Source organism: Artemia franciscana, chromosome 10 (assembly GCF_032884065.1).
Source record: "Artemia franciscana chromosome 10, ASM3288406v1, whole genome shotgun sequence".
Lineage (NCBI taxonomy): Eukaryota > Metazoa > Arthropoda > Branchiopoda > Anostraca > Artemiidae > Artemia > Artemia franciscana.
The window spans coordinates 45,204,045-45,224,682 of NC_088872.1; the positions used below are offsets into that span (position 1 = coordinate 45,204,045).

The 20,638-nt window shown below is 35.7% G+C and overlaps 2 protein-coding genes across 2 annotated transcripts in view; both read right to left on the bottom strand.

Annotated features, from left to right (window-relative positions):
* LOC136032244 (protein transport protein Sec31A-like) overlaps positions 1 to 20,638 on the bottom strand; it is a 140,340-nt gene that overhangs the window by 109,871 nt on the left and 9,831 nt on the right. The window contains exon 2 of the mRNA XM_065712476.1: positions 13,730 to 13,939. Within this exon, the coding sequence (XP_065568548.1) occupies positions 13,730 to 13,932 (203 nt within the window). The 5' untranslated portion in view covers positions 13,933 to 13,939. The remainder of the gene's footprint in view (positions 1 to 13,729; positions 13,940 to 20,638) is intronic.
* LOC136032245 (uncharacterized) lies at positions 14,469 to 19,496 on the bottom strand. Its single transcript, XM_065712477.1, has 2 exons — positions 19,404 to 19,496; positions 14,469 to 17,089 (listed from the first exon to the last, which is right to left on the bottom strand). Exon 2 carries the CDS (start codon positions 17,073 to 17,075, stop codon positions 14,559 to 14,561), a length of 2,517 nt encoding a protein of 838 aa, XP_065568549.1. The 5' UTR covers positions 17,076 to 17,089; positions 19,404 to 19,496; the 3' UTR covers positions 14,469 to 14,558.

Below are 20,638 nucleotides of genomic sequence, written 5' to 3' on the forward strand. Positions count from 1 at the left end.
TAAAAATTAATTTTTGTTCGTTTTTAATTGACATATTCGTACGTTATATTGACTAATAATATTGGGTAATATTCAGGATACCTTTAAATTTTTTCTTAAGTTTTTTGGCTTAGAAAAAGTAAAAAATTCCGATCACATTCTGAATGTTGGAACAAATTTGAAAATTCAGTAAAAATTTTTGTTAGCAGTAGTTCTGAACAATATTTTTTTTGTAATGGTTTTAGCAGTGACTTCTGGGTAGATGTAGGATTAATATTCATATGCATTAATATATACTTAATTTTAGTCTTTTACAGGGTTAAAGCCTCCCTGGCCCCCTCCCAAGGTCGCAGCACTCAAAACGAGCAGAAATAAACATGAGTAGGATTCGAAACCCCTATGCCTTCCCAAGGCCAGAACATAATTTGCATTTTACTGAACAAAAATGAATGTGCATTGTCAGTTTAATTAATATATATATACTGATGTTTATTCCTTAAAATGTTAATAATATATCATTAATTAAAGTTATAAAAGGAAAAATATTTAAAATTATTTTCTTCAGTCAAGTGCAAACTATGTTCTAGCCTTGGGAAGACATAGGGGTTTTTAGCCCAACTCGTGTTAATTTCTGCTCGTTTTGAGTTTGACTCGGTTATTTATTGTAATTTCTGTTCGTTTTGGGTTTCCTTTATTTATTGATGCTGATTTATGGTAGTTTTACGCTTGGTATATTATATGATTCTATTTTTGCTAATTTTCTGTTTAATGGAGTTCTTTGCTTTTTTTTTGAAAAATTTATTTTATGGAAAAAGTTTTTTATATTAACATTGTCTTTTCAGGGAAAAAGAAAAAAAGCTTCAATCCTTTTGGTTTTTCTTGAAGAATTTATAGTTTGGCCTGCTATTTTTACGCTGAAAAAAAATTTTCAACAACTTTTATCCCTTTTACAAATACGGACACAAATAGTAGTGTTTAATTTAGTTTAATCTATCTACGCTCTTTGACAGCTTAGATCCACTTAAGCTCTCTTGATTTAGTTAGAATTTAAGAGCAGAAATAATAATAAAAGTAGCCCCAATCAGCATATACACAGTGCCTTTTGATTTAATCGTAAGGCAACATATCGTTTTGAAACGTAATGGGAAAATTGCATAGCTGTGAGGGGATGACCTACACAATAGCCCTAGAGACACAGTTACAAGACCGTTCAGCTAAGCTGAACAAAATGACTATCTTAAATTTTAATTGGAAGCGCTAGGAAAATTATGAGCTAAAGAGGAATGCTGATCGCCTTCCAGTCACTTTTGACTCTTAAAAAAGGTACTAGAGCTATAAATTTCCAATCAAATTAGCTCCTTTAAAATGTCAACGATATTACTAGCTATAACAGAGCAGCGCTGCCAATGATATACCCTTTTATATCCTTTTAATACTAGCATGCGTTTACGTTTAATTGAAACTCCCCCAAAATGTTTCAACTTAATACCCTTAGTGTGTCATTAGTTACCGAAACCGTAGAAGTAGTATTAAAAAATTACACATTGCCTTTTCTGGCTAGTTCTAAATCTTCCACAGCTTAAACTGAAAGGTCTAACTTAATAATGCAAGCTGTTATTATGATATTGCTTTGTCCCCCTATTAAAAATCAACACGATCACATTTCTTTTTTATTTAGTTCAACATCCTCCTAAATGTTATGGTATATCATAACATTTATACCATAACAAATCATACCCCCATCCTTGATACCATTAGAAAGCGACGATGGATGTATAGGGGGCACATGGTGCGAATGGGTGATGGAAGGCTACCTCATGACATATGGTGTTGGATACCCCCTGGCCTCCGGAAGTCAGGGAGACCCAAAATGACAGTTGGCAGGATGTTAGAGAAGGAGGCGAAGCTGGCGAGGTCTTCGATGGAGGAGCTTTGGTCGAAGGCTCAGGACAGGTCGTCGTGGCGAACCACTGTTGCTGCCTTATGCGCCCTCAGGCGTGGGAGGACCTAAGTCTAAGTAAGTAAGTCCTCCTAAATATTCCTTGAGAGCTTCACCTTAATGTCCTTAGCTTAAGTAGTAGCAACAGTTGTACTAGCATTAGCAGCAGTATGACCCTAGCACCTTTTTTCAAGATCCCATACAACACATGATGAAATTTTTAACTTACTGCCATCAACAGGTCAGCATTGCTGATTTCTGGACCTTTCAACTATGTTGAACAAAATGGCTATATCAAAATTTTTTATCGGAAGTGCTTGGGAGAATGATGGGCATGTGGGGGGGGTGCACTTGCCCTCTGATCACTTTCGATTATGAAAAAGGGCACTATGCCTCTCACTTTCCAATCAAATGAACCCTTTCTTAAGTTTCTGCGACGGGGCTTTCTATAAAACCCTTTTATGCCCCCAAGGCTTAATTACAGTCCTTGCCCTGAGTGGGCAAGGATTAGTGCCCTCTTGAAGTTGAAGTGAGAGGAGGGCCTTGCCCGTTGAGCAAAATGGATATCCCAAAATTTTGATCGGAAGTGTTTGGGGAAATGATGGGCGTGGGGGGCATTTGCCCTCCTTTCATTTTTGACTATTAAAAAGGGAACTAGACGCTGCAATTTTTAATCGAACGAGCCCCTTTTGATGTTTCTACGATAATTCCTTCTCTACAAAGTGCCCTGATCTAAAACCAAAATAATATAGGGGGGTAGCTGCCCTTTGATCACTTTGACTCTTAAAAAGGGCACTAGAAATTCTGACTACCAGTCGAATGAGTTCTCTGAAACTTATACGACGACTCTTTCTATAAAAACCTTATATTCCCTCAGGGCATAACTTACAACCCTTGTCTTGACGAATGTGGGGGGGGGGGGCTAAACAAAATGGTTATTTAAAACATTTGATTGAATGTGTTTTGGAAAATGACGGGAGTGGGGTGGGGGTCTAATGGCCCTTCAATCCTTTCGACTATTAAAAAGGGAACTAACCCTTTCAATTTCCAATCGAATGAGCCGCTTTTGAAGTTTCTAAAAAAAATACATTGTCCCCATCGAAAATAACAATCCGTGATAAAAATCTGCACAGCATACTCATGTATCATCAATGCGTTTCTGGGATGCTACTGCTCTTGCTAGATAATTCACCACGTGATATATCCCCTGGTTAATAAATATACAATTTGAATTAAGCCCATTAAGCAATTCATTTAAGTCTTCCTGTACAAGAGCCACATCAACTAGGAATGATATATCGCTGTAAAGCTTTACATCATCCTCAAACAAGCTAATCGTACTACACTGAGTTACCCTAGTCAAATCATTAATGGATATACAGAATAAAACTGGTCTAAAGAGGCTACCTTGTGGGACTCGACTCAGAAACTATTCTCCACTACTTTATAACAAAAAAGAAAGAAAATCTAGCGAATATCTAAATATAATTAAGATGCTTTATTGGTTTCATATTTTTATTTGACGCAGAATAGATAAAAATTTAAAAAAAATCTTAAATTCAAAGGTAACAAATTTCGGTACTTCTTTTTAAACCGAAATGCTGTAAATTTCAATGAATTTGACAAAAATTTTTGGCCACCAAGGCGTAGAATTTCCGAAAAAATGTTCAGGGTGGTGATTCAACCTTGAGCTAGGAATTTAAAGCGGATTATTTCCTCCATAATCATTCTATTTTCTTTTTCAAGTGCTTCAATTCTATTTCTCAGAGCTTCAACATAATTCTTTTTTCTCTCTCTGTAATTTTTGGCTATCTGCCCAGCTCTAGTAGCGTTATTGCTGCATATTCTGTTTCGTCTTTTGGTGAGAGGTTCGTTTTGCTCAGTTTCGTCTGGTTCTGTTTTATGACCATAACTTGACACGGTACTGCTCTTCTTTTCTTCAATGTGAAATAATTTTTGGCTGACCCTATTTATCTTTCCTTTTCTTCGTTTTTCTAATGCAATTTGACTAGTTTTCCTGGGTTTTAGTTCATGCTCCGAAATTTCTTCTGGCATTTTCCATTCATCGTCTGAATCTTCTAAGTCAGAAAACTCATAGCCGCATCTTCTTAAAGCATCATCTTTTGTTTCACAAGCCACATCTATGTCAAAGTCATATTCAAACTTCAAATTCAACAGACTATTTGATGCTCGTGTATTATAACGTTTGGTAGAATTCTTAACAAGCTCAAACGCACTGGCCATTTCAATGTTCAATGCTTCACAAAATTAAAATTACAAGTTGCTCTTGACAATAAGGCTATTTTACAACTGAGATGCAACAAGAGCGAATGAGTATCTTATATAGATTCTGGAGGATCAGCTGACTTTGGATGTTAACCAATCACAGCGAGAGTATAAGATGACGTCACTTTACATCTTTTACCAGTTTCTTTGACAAGGGGAAATTTTTTTGGTGACTGTTGAATGTTGACTTTTCTTTCATGTTTTTCTTTTAATTATTGGAAAAAACGAATATATTGTCATTAATTAGACAATTAAAAAAATTGAGTGAAAAGTGAGCGTTCAAAATTAAATCAATATCACAGGGCATTGGCTATTTCTAGAATTTAAATATATTCCATAATATATTCCATATTAATGAAACTTTATATACAAAGATTGAATTAACTACTAATCAGTCTTAAATGCAACAGATTTGGATTCTTCTACAGTTGATTTTCATTTTAAATTTCCTCGTTTCAATGGTATGCTCTGGGATTTTAAGGAAAAAATAGCAATTTTTATTTAGAATTTCAATGCAATTAAAACAAAATACTAACTTAGAAATTTCAAGCCATATGAAGTTGGTTTTATTTTTGGGAAAATTGTAATTTTGCTCCACAAAATGGCAGAAAAGACCACTTTTGCAGAACGCAGTTCTGCACGATGGGTCTGGACAGTGGTATCAATGTCGTATTTGGGTAATTAAACGTAATAGATACCAAAAATCCAGTTTTTCTGGAAACTTGTATTTTACTCCGGCCTAATTACTTTTGGTCACCGAAAATGGCTACTAGAACTTTAGATTTCCGTTTGAATAAGCCCTCTCCTGATCTTCTAGGACCATTGGTTCGGTACAATCACCGCATACTCATGTATCATCAATGCGTTTCTGGGATACTACTGCTCTTGCTAGATAATTCACCACGTGATATATCCCCTGGTTAATAAATATATAATTTGAATAAAGCCCATTGAGCAATTCATTTAAGTCTTCCTGTACAAGAGCCACATCAACTAGGAATGATATATCGCTGTAAAGCTTTACATCATCCTCAAACAAGATAATCGTACTACATTGAGTTACCCTAGTCAAATCATTAATGGATATACAGAATAAAACTGGTCTAAAGAGGCTACCTTGTGGGACTCGACTCAGAAACTATTCTCCACTACTTTATAACAAAAAAGAAAGAAAATCTAGCGAATATCTAAATATAATTAAGATGCTTTATTGGTTCCATATTTTTATTTGACGCAGAATAGATAAAAATTAAAAAAAAATCTTAAATTCAAAGGTAATAAATTTCGGTACTTCTTTTTAAACCGAAATGCTGTAAATTTCAATGAATTTGACAAAAATTTTGGCCACCAAGGCGTAGAATTTCCGAAAAAAATGTTCAGGGTGGTGATTCAACTTTGAGCTAGGAATTTAAAGCGGATTATTTCCTCCATAATCATTCTATTTTCTTTTTCAAGTGCTTCAATTCTATTTCTCAGAGCTTCAACATAATTCTTTTTTCTCTCTCTGTAATTTTTGGCTATCTGCCCAGCTCTAGTAGTGTTATTGCTGCATATTCTGTTTCGTCTTTTGGTGAGAGGTTCGTTTTGCTCAGTTTCGTCTGGTTCTGTTTTATGACCATAACTTGACACGATACTGCTCTTCTTTTCTTCAATGTGAAATAATTTTTGGCTGACCCTATTTATCTTTCCTTTTCTTCGTTTTTCCAATGCAATTTGACTAGTTTTCCTGGGTTTTAGTTCATGCTCCAAAATTTCTTCTGGCATTTTCCATTCATCGTCTGAATCTTCTAAGTCAGAAAACTCATAGCCGCATCTTCTTAAAGCATCATCTTTTGTTTCACAAGCCACATCTATGTCGAAGTCATATTCAAACTTCAAATTCAACAGACTATTTGATGCTCGTGTATTATAACGTTTGGTAGAATTCTTAACAAGCTCAAACGCACTGGCCATTTCAATGTTCAATGCTTCACAAAATTAAAATTACAAGTTGCTCTTGACAATAAGGCTATTTTACAACTGAGATACAACAAGAGCGAATGAGTATCTTATATAGATTCTGGAGGATCAGCTGACTTTGGATGTTAACCAATCACAGCGAGAGTATAAGATGACGTCACTTTACATCTTTTACCAGCTTCTTTGACAAGGGGAAATTTTTTTGGTGACTGTTGAATGTTGACTTTTCTTTCATGTTTTTCTTTTAATTATTGGAAAAAACGAATATATTGTCATTAATGAGACAATTAAAAAAATTGAGTGAAAGTGAGCGTTCAAAATTAAATCAATATCACAGGGCATTGGCTATTTCTAGAATTTAAATATATTCCATAATATATTTCATATTAATGAAACTTTATATACAAAGATTGAATTAACTACTAATCAGTCTTAAATGCAAAACAGATTTGGATTCTTCTACAGTTGATTTTCATTTTAACTTTCCTCGTTTCAATGGTATGCTCTGGGATTTTAAGAGAAAAATAGCAATTTTTATTTAGAATTTCAATGCAATTAAAACAAAATGCTAACTTAGAAATTTCAATCCATATGAAGTTGGTTTTATTTTTGGGAAAATTGTAGTTTTGCTCCACAAAATAGCAGAAAAGACCACTTTTGTAGAACGCAGTTCTGCACGATGGGTCTGGACAGTGGTATCAATGTCGTATTTGGGTAATTAAACGTAATAGATACCAAAAATCCAGTTTTTCTGGAAACTTGTATTTTACTCCGGCCTAATTACTTTTGGTCACCGAAAAAGGCTACTAGAACTTTAGATTTCCGTTTGAATAAGCCCTCTCCTGATCTTCTAGGACCATTGGTTCGGTACAATCACCCCTTGGAAAAAAACAACATAAAAAAGCTTGATCTTTCTTCTGAAATAGAGAACAACAACAAAATTCCACACTTTATAGATGAGAGCTTAAAACCTCTCTGATATGGTACCCTGATATGCTGAAACTGATGGGGTGATATTTATTTACATCAGCTGACTTTTTGGAGTGTTTCCACCCTTTTTCAAAAATAGGACAAATTTTCTCAGACTTGTAGCTTTCATGGGTGACACTGAAGTTAATGAATTTTATATATGGAACCAGCATCAACATACAATTCTTTTGAATTATCTACTGTTATCAAATTTCCGTTTTTAGAGTTTTCATCACTATGTGGCCTAATAGCTCGTGATAGCGAATTTTTGTGTAAGGGGGCGGGGATGTAAACGTCAGATGTGGGGTCTTCAACCATGGAGATTGTGATGGTAAGCTTTTCCTTTTTCCCCAGCCTTTCCAAAAAGTAAAATATGCACATAAACATTAAATTCCAACCCCTATTTTAAGCTTTGAGGTAACCTAGATTTGACAGGAAGTATTGCCATTTTTGGTACCATATAGCAGTTTGTGACGGCGTTATATACATTTCACGATTGTGTAGAGTCTACACCGTCTACAGTCTATACTGTTGACGGTTTAGACTAATGGAAGTGTTATATGCACTTTACGACGGTATAGACAATAAGGAAACTTAGACTTCGAAGTTTTATCCTCCGCTAAATGCGACTTTAAATGCTCTTTAAAACTACAAATCTACAAAAAGCACAATTAAAGGGTCACCAATTTTGAAAAAAGACTTGGAACATCTTGGTTTGATGTTACCTAGGAGCTAAGTCAAGTTGTGGCAATGTAGGGGAGGAGTACGCCTGTGTCTCCTAGATTCTTGTCACTGCTTAAATTTTGAAAGTACCTTTTTTTGGATCAGTTTTATTGGAAAACAACCCAAAGTTGACTTTTTGGGTACTATATGGCACTTCGATGGTGTCATCAAGTTGATTTTATAAAATGGATTGACTGTGAAAATTAGCTTTTAAATGAGCCCTTAAACAGCTCTGTATTTCGTTCCAGCGCCTGGCTAGCGACGAAGAAAAAGAAAGCAGAAAAAAGAGGACACATCAGGGTTATCCCCGCAAAAAACTGATTGTCCTTGCTGTTCAAAGTGGGGGGGGGGTTGTAAGTTTCCTTCAGAGGGTTTTTTATGAAGGCGATTCAAATGGTGTATTGATAGTTTTTGTATTCATGGTCCAATATCATAATTACGGTCGACTATTAAAAAGGATGATCGAATGAGCATTTTTTGAAGTTTCTACGACAACAATTTCAATAAAAAACCTTATATGCCCTCAGGGCATAAGACAATCCTTGCCCTGAGGCCTGGGGGGTCATCCTCAAAGACGTAATTTCTGGACCTATCAACTACGTTGAACAAAATGGCTGTATCAAAATTTTTATTGGAAGCGTTTCAGGGAATGATGAGCGTGTGGGGGGGGGGATAAATAGCTTCTTGTTTTTGGTGTTTGTGGGAGGGGAGCATTTGCCCTCCGGTCACTTTGCAGTGTTTGGGAGAATGATGGGCGTGTGGGGGGGGGGGGCTGTCTTTGCCCTTTGGCCACTTTCGACAATGAAAAAGGGCACTATCCTCTCAATTTCCAATCAAATGAACCCTTTTTTAAGTTTCTGCGACGGATCTTTCTATAAAAACCCTTTTATGCCCCCAAGGCACAACTTACAACCCTTGCCCTGAGTGGCAAGGGCTAGTACCCTTTTGAAGTTGAAGTGAGAGGATGGCCTTGCCCGTTGAGCAAAATGAATTTCCCAAAATTTTGATGAGAAGTATTTGGGGAAATGATGGGCGTGGGGGGCATTTACCCTCCTCTCACTTTCGACCTTTAAAAAGGGCACTAGTCCTCTCAATTTCCAATCGAATAACCCCTTGTTGGAGTTTCTACGACAACTATTTCAATAAAAAACCTTATATGCCCTCAGGACGTAACACAATCCTTACCCTGAGGCCTGTGGGGGGGGGGGTTCATCCTCAAAGACACAATTTCTGGACCTTTCAACTACGTTGAACAAAATGGATATATCAAAATTTTTATCGGAAGTATTTGAGGGAATGATGGGTGTGTGTGGGGGGGGGGGATTTGCCCTCCGGTCACTTTCGACTATGAAAAAGCGCACTATCCCTCTCAATTACCAATCAAATGAATCCTTCTTGAAGTTTCTGCGACCGGGCTTTCTATAAAAACCCTTTTATGGCCCCAAGGCATAACTTACAACCCTTGTCCTGAGTGGGCAAGGGTTAGTGCCCTTTTAAAGTTGAAGTGAGAGGAGGGTCTTGCCCGTTGAGCAAAATGAATATCACAAAATTTTGATCAGAAATTTATGGGGAAATGATGGGCCTATGGAGGCATTTGGCTTCCTCTCACTTTCGATATTAAAAAGGGCACTAGTCCTCTCAACTTTCAATCGAATGAGCCCTTTTTGAAGTTTCTACGACAACGATTTCAATAAAAAAAAACACCTTAGATACCACCAGGGCATAACAAAATCCTTACCCCGAGGGCTGTGGGGGGTGTCATCCTCAAAGACACAATTTCCGGATCTTTCAACCAAGTTGAACATAACGGCTATCTCAAAATTTGATTGGATGTGTTTTTGGGAAATGGTAGGCGTAGAAGGGGGGTTAGTTGCCTTCCAATCACTCTCGACTATTAAAAAGGGCAATAGCCCTTTCAATTTTCGTTCGAATGAACCCTTTTCGAAGTTTCTACGACAACTGTTTCGATACAAAGTGTCCTGGTCTAAGACATAAATAATACATTGTGCCAATATCGTAGTTTACTTAGGCGCCGCTATTATGCTGCCTATGATAATACTTGAAATCCCGCTATCCTTCCCCCACAAAACCCAAAGAGTTTTAACTTAACCACCCTAGACATTCCCGAGGCATTAAACATACTCTATTTTGATAACCCGGATGAGCATACTGTCCTTTAGCTGACTGTCCTACTTCATCGTAAATAGATTCTATGTTACACAGAGGCTGGTAATCCCAGAATTTCTAGTTGGATTGGAAACACAAAATAGTTGGCACACATCCCCTCTCTATAAAGACAAAATATGAAGTGCACTTGTTTCTAAGACATTACAAAAGTTTCAGCTTGATCCCCACACGTCTTTCCCGGGATGTTACATATATGCCATTTTAACAAACTAGATGCATGATTTCTGTAAATTTACCTCTGCCCCTCTCCTCAAGTCAAAATTTGAGGTCCCTCAGCACCCTCTAAAAATCCCAACTCAATTTCCAAGCTGTTCCTAAATTAATGCAGATACGCTGTTTGGATAACATGGGTATGCATGGTTTCTTTTGGGTTAAGATCACCACTTCACTGGGAATAGATTCTGGTCCAAAAGTGGCTCCCAGTGCAAAAGATATTCGTATGTGCTCTAGAACATAATTTTTAGACCTTTTCCTCCTCTCCCGAGTCGAAATTCTAGGTGCATCCCTCTGCCCCAAACAGAGTCTTAAGATTTTCAACTTAGTCCCAATAGCCCTGCCCTGGATATTGCTCGTACAACCATTTGATCACCTTGCAACACACGGTTTCTTTCGGTTTACAGCACGTTACTAAATTGTGACCAGACTATAGGTCCCATAGGGACTTATAATGCAAAACTGTTTAGCCGGATAGAAGAATAAACATTTTTAGCCCCCCTCTGTTCGCTACCGAAATTTTTATTTAAGATCAACTTGGTCTCCCTAACACTCCCTTAAAGTTTCAACTTGATGTCCCAAGACATTCACGAGATACTGTAGATACTCTATCTTGATAGCCCGGTATCACGTAGTGCCTTTTGATTTAACATTACGCTCTTCCCAAGCCATAGTCCAAAATCTACTATCACTTACAATGTCGCTTCTGCACTCCCTGAAAGTTTCAACTTGATACCACAAACAGTTTCCTAGATATTACAGATATGCTATTTAGATAACCTGGTAACCCATAGTGTATTTTGATTTACCTCACTACTAAACAGCGCATAGATTATAATTCCCACTAGGAGCTTAAAGTGCAAACACGTTTTGGTGTATCAGAAACAAAAGTGTTTAGCCCCTCCAACATCACAAAATTCCTCTTGCCCCATTCTACCCCTTCCTTTCCCAATGAAACTTGAGAGTTTCAACTGTATTCCCCCCAGCCGTTCCAAATATTGCAAACATACAATTTCATTGACCTAGATACAAAGTGTGTCTTTAGATTTACTTCACCCCCCTTCCCCATGTAAAAATGTAGGTCAACTAGATCAACTCCTAAACCTCCCTGTAAGCCAAGTCGACCCCAAGGTCATTTCCCAGACGTTAAAGGTAATCTGAAAACTCGAGTACACATAGTTTTTTAATTTATTTAGGTACGGGTGTCGTTTTGAGAGCATACCCAACTGGGAGACTAAGAGCTGTTAGCTGACCGGACAATTAAGATCAAACATGGCCACATTTGCTTCTAAATCCTATCTGTGATTAATGAGTAGTTTACTAACTTAAAGCCATCATTCCAGGGGCTGTGGGGGTGGTATCGACCCCGGGGGACATATCTATTAGACCTTTTAACGTTTCTGAACAAACTAGCTATCTCAAAATTGTGATTCAATACAATAGAGGCTACAGGGGACCGGATATCAGAGAAGGGCATGTTTGGCCCTTCAAGGGAACTAGAACGTTCCATTCTAATCAAACGATTTCAATCTTTCTACAATCGCCTGAACCATACGAAGTGGCCAAGGGAAAGCTATTAGCTCTTATCTGTTCTGTCGTTGGGCCTCGTTTTGGGAAACCAGCACTTTTTTGCATTGGGCCACTATGGTGAAATGAATTAAAGATAAAATTTTGGGCAAAATTTTTGGAAGAAGGAGGGGAGGACCGTGAGTAAATTTTTTGTAAATTGCCTTTGTCCTGAAAAATTAAGGCTCTGAATTTCAAATTAATCAGGGAAAACCTTTTTGACAATTTTCTAGGCCTATCATCACTCTTTCAAAACAGAATGTGAGTCAGAACCTTGCATAATTCTAAAAAATGAAGAAGATAAAAAAAACTTTTGGACACTCAGCCCCAAAAAAGTTTGACCTTTATCAATAATGGTCAAAATGAAGTAAAATTTGGGAAAAGTAAATGTGCTGCAGCCACCACTGGTAAAAAAAAACATTCATAAGAGCAATAAACACCCTGCCTTGTCTTTGTGCTTAACCATAATGGACTTGTTTAAAAAGAACAACTATAGTCTATCAGTCGTTTTTATTTTTTCTCTAGTGTTTGTGTTTTCTTACCTCTGTCGTTCATTTTTTTAGTGTCATTTTTTTATATTCATTTGTTTATTTTATTTGTTCCCCCGTTGGTAAAAGCTTTCGGATGCAAAGCCAAACTATTATGACTTCTATTTTTATGTGAATAAATAAGTTTTTTTTAGTTCCATGTTCACTGTCTTATCAAAAATTTTATCCGTTTCAACATTTTCATTTTATTTTAATTACTAGAGGAAAGGCAGCGTAACCAAAGAATTATTTAGAACAAACCATGTTATAAATGGTGCTGTGCTTGTCCCCTCCCTGTAGAAAATTCCCCCCACATGCAAAGTTGAGCAGCAACAGAGAAATTATGACAAATAGATATAATAGGGAAAAGAAGGAATCTTGCAATATTCTACCAACATTCCAAAATATAGACAGAATATGCGGTGCAGTGTGTATTATATTATTCAGTTTCACATACTTTTTTTCCGGTTTCTGGGGGTTGAGTTATCACAACAGGCTAATTAAAGTTTAACATTGGGGCTGTAGAGGTGATATCCATCCCAACGGCAAACTTATTAGGCACTCCGAAGTTTTTGAGCAAAACAGATACATCAAAATTTGGTTCAATATCATATGGGTTAAAAGAGGGCCGGATAGCAGAAAAGGAAAAGCAAGAGAGGCTGATGCCCTCCAGCAGCTTTGGCCCTTAAAAAGGACACAAGAACTTCCAATTTTCAATCAAATGAACCCCTCCAAGTTCCAAAAATAGCCCCTTAAATTTGAAGTGGGTAAAAAAAGTTTTGGACACTTTTATCGCTTTTTAGGGCTGCATTTTGAGGAGAAGCAATTTTTTTCCCTGTTGTATTGAGGTCCCCTTACCCCAAAGTTTCATATTATTGTCAGACTAATTGGAAATATTTAGCCCCCTTTTCAGCCCATTGTTAGAGGAAGGACCAATCCTTGGAATAAGTTTTTTTAGGGGGTCGACAATTGTCGATGTTTCAGTTGTCAGGTCTTTCTTTTCCGTGGACGGGCAGCAAGCCTGTGGTGCAACCTTGCAACAGCTAGAATCAAATCCTAGGTCCCATACTACTAAGTAGAGATCAATCCACTGCGCTACCATAGCTACCACGTGGTTTTTTTTAACTCGCTTAAGAAAACTTAAGAAACTTAACTTAAGAAAATTAAGTTAAGTGCGCTACCACGTGGTTTGATGTGCCCATGCATATAATAGCTACAGAAATTAAGTGAAGAAAATAAATGCAGAGCACCAGACAAAGAAAAATAGAAAATGAGATAAAACTGTCAAACATAACCAAATCAAAGTATAGAATTATAGATCAACAGGAATATCTATACTAAAGAAGGAAGTCACACAAAAGAAAGTCTTAGAACATATTACCTGTGATTTGATTTTACCGTGGCTATGGACTGCAATGATATATTCTTGGATACCAGATCTAACTCAAATACTTCAATAGCACTAGAACCGTTTGCTTCAAGCTCAACATATTGTGCCGCAGTGCCACAAACCAGATAAATAGGACTAATGTCAGAAGGCGACCAAGCCACGTTTGCCGTCCTATTTATTTCCTTGATTTTCATGTTTTATCTAAAAGTCAAAAATAAACAACATATAATTAACAGTGATCTTGATTTAAGAGGAACTAGTACAGCAAAGAGTAAACAGGATACATATCCTTATTTCAGCAAATATATATATATATATATATATATATATATATATATATATATATATATATATTTTCTCAAAAACGGTTCCATATTTTTTCGGGAGAATTTGTATCACAGGATATTATGGTCTAAAAAAACAATCTAGATGGGTCAGAAGAATATGAATGCAAACCTGGTGACAGATACACACTGACCACTTGTTACTAAGCCTCCACAAAGGTAAGATAGGGAAGAAGGAGAACTCAACCCAACCTATAGTGATCAATCAAAAAGACCCTCTTCCTACATAAGGGAAAAAACAGCTTACGATCCGTTTAGGCATCCCCACTCTGGAGCAAAAATATTCTGATATCCACCCTGGAATTACTGCACCTAGTCATATCCCCTTGTATTCTCCTGTCAATACAGTGCTAGGAACCTTCAAAATAAAAATGATAATAGAAATATGCAAAGCAGTAAAAAAAAAATATATTATGTAAATACATCTTATATAAGAGCTATCAAAAGTACGAAATGAAAAAAGGTTAAATTCAGTATTAAAGATCGTCTGTAGGCAGTTGAGTTGCAACATATTCAGAAGCACTTGAAAAGGCCTCTGAAAACCCCATATAATCATAAAAATCCGGTTTTAAATGTTTCACTTTTTGGGATAGTTTCTCAAGAAGATACTTTAGCCAGAACACATTTGACTTGGGCTCAAAAGACTCCCAGTTATTTTTATTCACTTCCCGCATGAGGTCATAAACACGAAACTGGAAATCATCACTGTCCTGATCAAACATTCCTTCATCTTTACTTAAATCACAAAAAGCAGTTACACCATAAGCCACGCCTCTCGACAATGTGAAATCAATGATGTTAGCTTTGATGCCTTCACTAGGAATAACTAGGTCATCTACACCATCAATTATAAATTCTATATTTTCTTTTTCAGTAGTTTCAACAAGAACATTTCCCAAATGTAAATCTCTATGCTCAAACTGGAGCGCCTTTTCAGCAACAGCAAGTGACATAGCTATTTGCATAAATATGCTTTCTGCAAGTTTATAGCTCTTAAAAGCAACAATATTATCTAAAGGTCTTCCACCATTTCTGAACTCCATAATTACATAAAGTTGTTTATCATCAAATATTTTAGGATGTTCATTGTCAGATCCTTTCTCAATATCATATGATTCCCAGGCAGTGATTAGAATATCAGAATATTTTCCCTGAACAATAGTACACTCAAGAAGAGCACAAAAACAATCAGTTCTATTCTGCTTAGCTGAAGCATTAGAGAGCTGTTGAAGACCCCGGGAAATTATAATCTCTGAGAGAATCCCATTGAAACTTTTCTGCATATCTCCATTGATTTCAAACCCTCCTTCAATTGGAATAACTTTGTAAACTCGATCTCTAGCAAGAAACACTTCACCATAAACACCTTCACCAAGTTTTTTGCAGCCTAATAAGAACTTCTGAGCAAAGGCCTCAAAGGACCCAATTGTTTTTTGTTTACACAGAGCCAAGATCTTATCTTTGTCAGAAATGGCTTCATTTGTAAGAATCTGAGCAAGTGATACACTATCACACTTCACTAATGATAGGCCATGTGATTTTTGCGAGTTCATAATAACACTGGATCTTCTACACCGAGAGTGTTGTATAGAAATTGAAAGTCGACTTGTCTCTCTTTTTGAGTCATTAAATACAAAGCCATCAGATTTTCTATTATTCTGCTTCTTTGGAAACATTAAAATCGAATCTTGGCAATCACTGGTATAATTTGTTGGTTTATTAATAGTGAGTTTTTGAATAGACTCTTGTAAGCAAGAAACACTCGGATCATTTATTGTCTGTGAATGTATTATTTGACATGATCTAGTTTTCGAAACATCACGACGCGTGTATGACTTTGTTGACTCTGTTACAGAAGATGATCTGGTTTTTGTTCCGGCTTGTGGTCTAGATATTCCTACAGGATACTCGGAAAATCTTGCATTTTCTACAATTTTCATGGCAGAGGTTCTAACACTACGTTTTCGAACTTCAAAAGCTGGACATCTTCTTTGACTCCTTATGGTAGGAGAAAATTTTAATGTATTGTTGAGTCTATCAGGTGTACTAGTTACAGCAATCATTTCATCTTTGCTGCCATCAAGAGAACAAGGACTCAGAACTGCTTGAGGAGACTCCAAAAGCTCAGCTAAAACACTGTTATTTGGGCTCAAGCTGCTATAGGCTGGACTATATTCAAGTAACTCCCTTTGGGTTCTATTTGGGCTATTAACATTGCAATTTGCAGGTCTTTCACACTCCATTGTTGAGCCCTTTTTTTTATTGCTGTAAATATTTCTCAGACCTTTTATTTCAGATATGTATGACACGGTTTTACTAGTTGGACTTTCAAATAGGTCAAAAGACGAGTCTGCTTCTTTAAACTCGGGGAATACTTTCTGGGAACTATCTAATGGTCTCAAAGCTCGCTTCTCAGTTATATAAGACAGTTTTTCAGACTCGGGACTTTCAAAAATGTCAGAAGACAAATCTGCTTCTTTAGTTTGGATTGAGCCTTTTTTATTCTCATTTGGTGCATGTAGTTCTGTGGCTTCTTCTTCTTCTTCTTCAACTATCTGATGTATAGTTCTATCTTTTCTCTGCATTCTCACAGGTTGACTAAAAATCTTGCCACTAGCATGAAGGGTAACAACAGAAGATCTTAAGCCTTTTCTAGGCCCTTTTCTTTTCTCAGTCACTAATTCATCAAACTGGATTGGTGGACTTTCAAAAAGACTAGGCTCGCCTGTATCTTTTATATTTTGAGTTGTATCAGGACTGGAATAAAAGGCTACATCTTCTTCCTCTTGAAAGCCTCTGGAAACAGCCGGTGTATTCAACAATGCTTCAAATGCTTCATCTTTAGCACTCCATGAAATCGTAGGTGCCTTTGCTCCATAGTCTGTTCTCACTAATTTTTTGTCAAGGCTCCATGTAGATCCTCTGTCTCCACTGTTTCTTTCAGTCTTCAATTTTGGCCCAGTTTTTTGCTTCCCCCTTGTTTTGGCCTTCATGTCAGGATCAGCACCTATAAGAAGACACAAGTGAACAAATTGGTCTATCTTTGGTGTCTGCAAGAGATCACACTTATCTTTCAGACAGCAGAGACAATCAACCAACTGTTCACTTAGCTTCTAAGTAAGTGTGATTCTTAACAATAGCCAAAGGTCATACAATTGCATAAAAAAAAACAATATAAAAACGAGTTTTTGAACATACTGTTTTTTAATCCATTTTCTTAAGTAACAAAAATTCAAGTGAACACAATAAGTGTTAGGTATGCAAATACAAGAAAAGGGCAAGTCCCAGTGAGCAAAACAAGAAGAAACAGAAATCCAAATAGTATTGCCAGGATACTGGTAGCATTCTATGTAGAATCACCTCAGCTGCCAAAAACCTTGAAGTCTTAGATTTTAACACACTTCTGTGTATTAATTACCAACAGAAGACATCTTTTTTCCTCAAGTGCAGTTCTTTCATCAACTTTAAAAACAGCAAAACCTAAACATTGTGCCCTTGGAAACCAATAAATTCTTGAGCTACTTCAGAGATTTAAATAAAAATTACAAAAAGGCTATTTTTCCTTATTTTTCAAGTGTTTATCAGTGAAAATCACTAGATAAAAATTTAACTTTGGTCCAAACAATTATGATAAGTTGACTTGATGCACAGTATACTGCAATTTTGATGACAACCAAGAATTGAATCAGCCATCAAACTGAAGGAGTTTATATTTTGCTATTGTTACTGTCAAGTCTGTTTTCTCTTTTAAAGCGATTTTGGCAAAAACTTTCATCTGCCTATCAATGTCCTAAGCTTGTTATTGAATCAATTTAAAAACACTAAAATATAACAGTTCAAGATAGGGATGAAACCTTTCAATCAACAGTGAAATGAATATAAAATTTTAACTGAATATTTTGGATACATATACAGTGTCAATTATCAGCAGTAAAACTAAAAGACATCAATAAAAACAACAAAATTTATACCCAATTTCTAATGTAATTAAACTATAATTACATATAGTTTATTGCTCTCATTTTTTTCAATCCAATGGCACAAGCAAATATCCTTGACCTTTTTGCTTCATTAGATTTATCTGAAATATCAGGTGGATAGAGGTCAAAGCTCTTAGGTGAACTGGGATTTACTTTATTTGACCAAGTAAATTATCATAAATTGAATTCAATCCAAATTCACCTGTATCTCTGTTTATGGATTTATTCTTGAATAATTTTTTTTTAATTTTCGATTGTTTCCCTGAACATTTGCTTTAAACCTTGTTCCCTAGAAATCAAAGAGACATTCTCAAACAAAATAAAATGATTTGGATAATTAAAAATATGTTCTGATAGCCAACGTGAAATCTTCAGGTTTGGAATTTTGCTTTAAGGACAATGAAATAGAATTACAATGTTACAGCAATCTCATTTTCAAATTCTGGTTAGTATATCCCACATAAGAGCTTCACAAGTACATGGGATTTTATATACCCACTTTTTTTATTTATAGCATCTGGATGTCTCTTATGGGTGTTAATATATTTAGACATGCAAATGTTATAAATCAACACAATTTTCTTCATTAATTTAAGAAGAAAAGGATTTTTTGGCCCTCAATAAAATTCAATGTACAGTTAGGCACTTTTAAAGGAAAAAAGTTCAAACTATGTCTACATTTCAAGACTTTAAATCATCAGATTAAAGACAAAAGGAGAAAGAGAGCTTTATTAGTGAAAGATAAACTTTTTCTGGAAAATATTATATCAAAAAAGGTGAGTGCAAGTGATTTTTGTTATATTCAGCAAACAGCAAGAAATCACTTCAATCATGACTTTCACCTTTCCAGAGAAAGATTACTTAAAAAGTTTTCAAAATTATCTGAAAATAAAGCCATAATACCTTCATCAACTCTTGGACTTGGTGTAGTTAATTTTTCATCAAGGACCTTAACATTACAAGAAAAGTCCATATTAGAAAAAGGTCCAAATTTTGTTTTTAAACTAATAAGGTCCCAGTAGAAGAAATTATCTCTTCAATAGAAACATCTTTACACAGAAACATCCTAATCAAAGATGTTAGCCTAGTAAGAGCCTCTAAAGTTAAAACCCTGTCAAAGTTTGCTTTAAAACCAGAAATCCCTAACAATTCTATGAAAGACATAAAGATTTTTAATAATTTAAGAAGGGATGAATCTATTATTATTACAAAAGTAGACAAGGGTAACACTTTAGTGGTAATGGATACCAAGGACTACAATTCAAAATTTTTACTTTCAAAAGTTTTACTTAAAGATGGAAGTAGGGAAGATTACACCTCAACTTTACTACAAATGCTTACCAAAAAGTTCCTTGTGCTCTAAATTATATGGACTTCCAAAGATACATAAACCCAACCTGCCACTATGACCAATTGTTGCAAGTACAAAGTCAGGAGTCTATTTGTCTCAAAAAAACAACAAAATTCATATTCTTGAATTTTATTGAAACTTAACTGTGCTTTGTAACCTTGAGTTCCAAAATGGGCTTTCAACTCTTTTGACCTTCACAGCTGCATAATCATCATTGATGTTTCATATTTTATTTAATTCTTATGCAAATTCAAAGAGGAGATAGGAGAACTGACCTCAGAGTTGCTGTTCTCCTTTCTTTGCATGCCATGAAGAAAGGGCTTGGTTCAAAAATGAGTAACAAGGATTACATGGCACATATTGGGCCATAAAAACTGTTTTGTTTTTTCAGCTTGAGATATGAGATTAGAAAGTAGGTAATAAAGCAGCCACTGTAGCTCCTGTTTTGTATCTGTCTTCATTTCACCCCATTTTTCCTGAGAAATTAAAGAACCCTCCTCTTTCTATTTTTGAATTGAAGGAAAAAACCAGTTAGACAATCAATATAATTATTTCCTAAAACTACTAATTAAAAAAAAACTAACAAAAAAAACTGCTCCGTGTACACAGTGTACGTCTGCACAGTGTAGCTTCTCTAATAGCTATGGACTTAGTAGCCATTTTATAGCCAGAAAATTAAGAATTTTGTAACTTCTCTGAGGTATTAAGAAGTTAGGATTTAAAAATAAGCCATTCAATTAGAACTTGATGTGAAATAAGGTATTTAAACCATTGTTGTGGTTTTCATGTTGGCCAACATAGTTGACAATAATTGTAGATCTAGACCCTATAGAAAACTGATCTGGACAATTAGGATCAATGCAATGTTGTTATAGGGCTAATCTGGATTATTCTTGATGTTCAATCTTTGTTGGGGATTTAAAAACATGACAAAAGGAAAATGGTGTATAAGACTGCAATAAAAAAAGGCTATTCATTAATAATCTCTTTGAATGGAATGGTTTTGCAAGGAATAGGATAAATCCAGTATCTTCTACCCTTGCCATGCAACGTTTTTTTTTTTTTTTAATGATTTAGAGACTATATACAGTTTCTTTTGGCCATTAAGATACCTCTCAATATATATTGTTCTTTCTTTTTCAATATCACTGAGTCACATCAAGTCAAATACTAGCATCTACTTTGCAAGACTACCATATACCAATTTAATGAAGCCAATCACAGT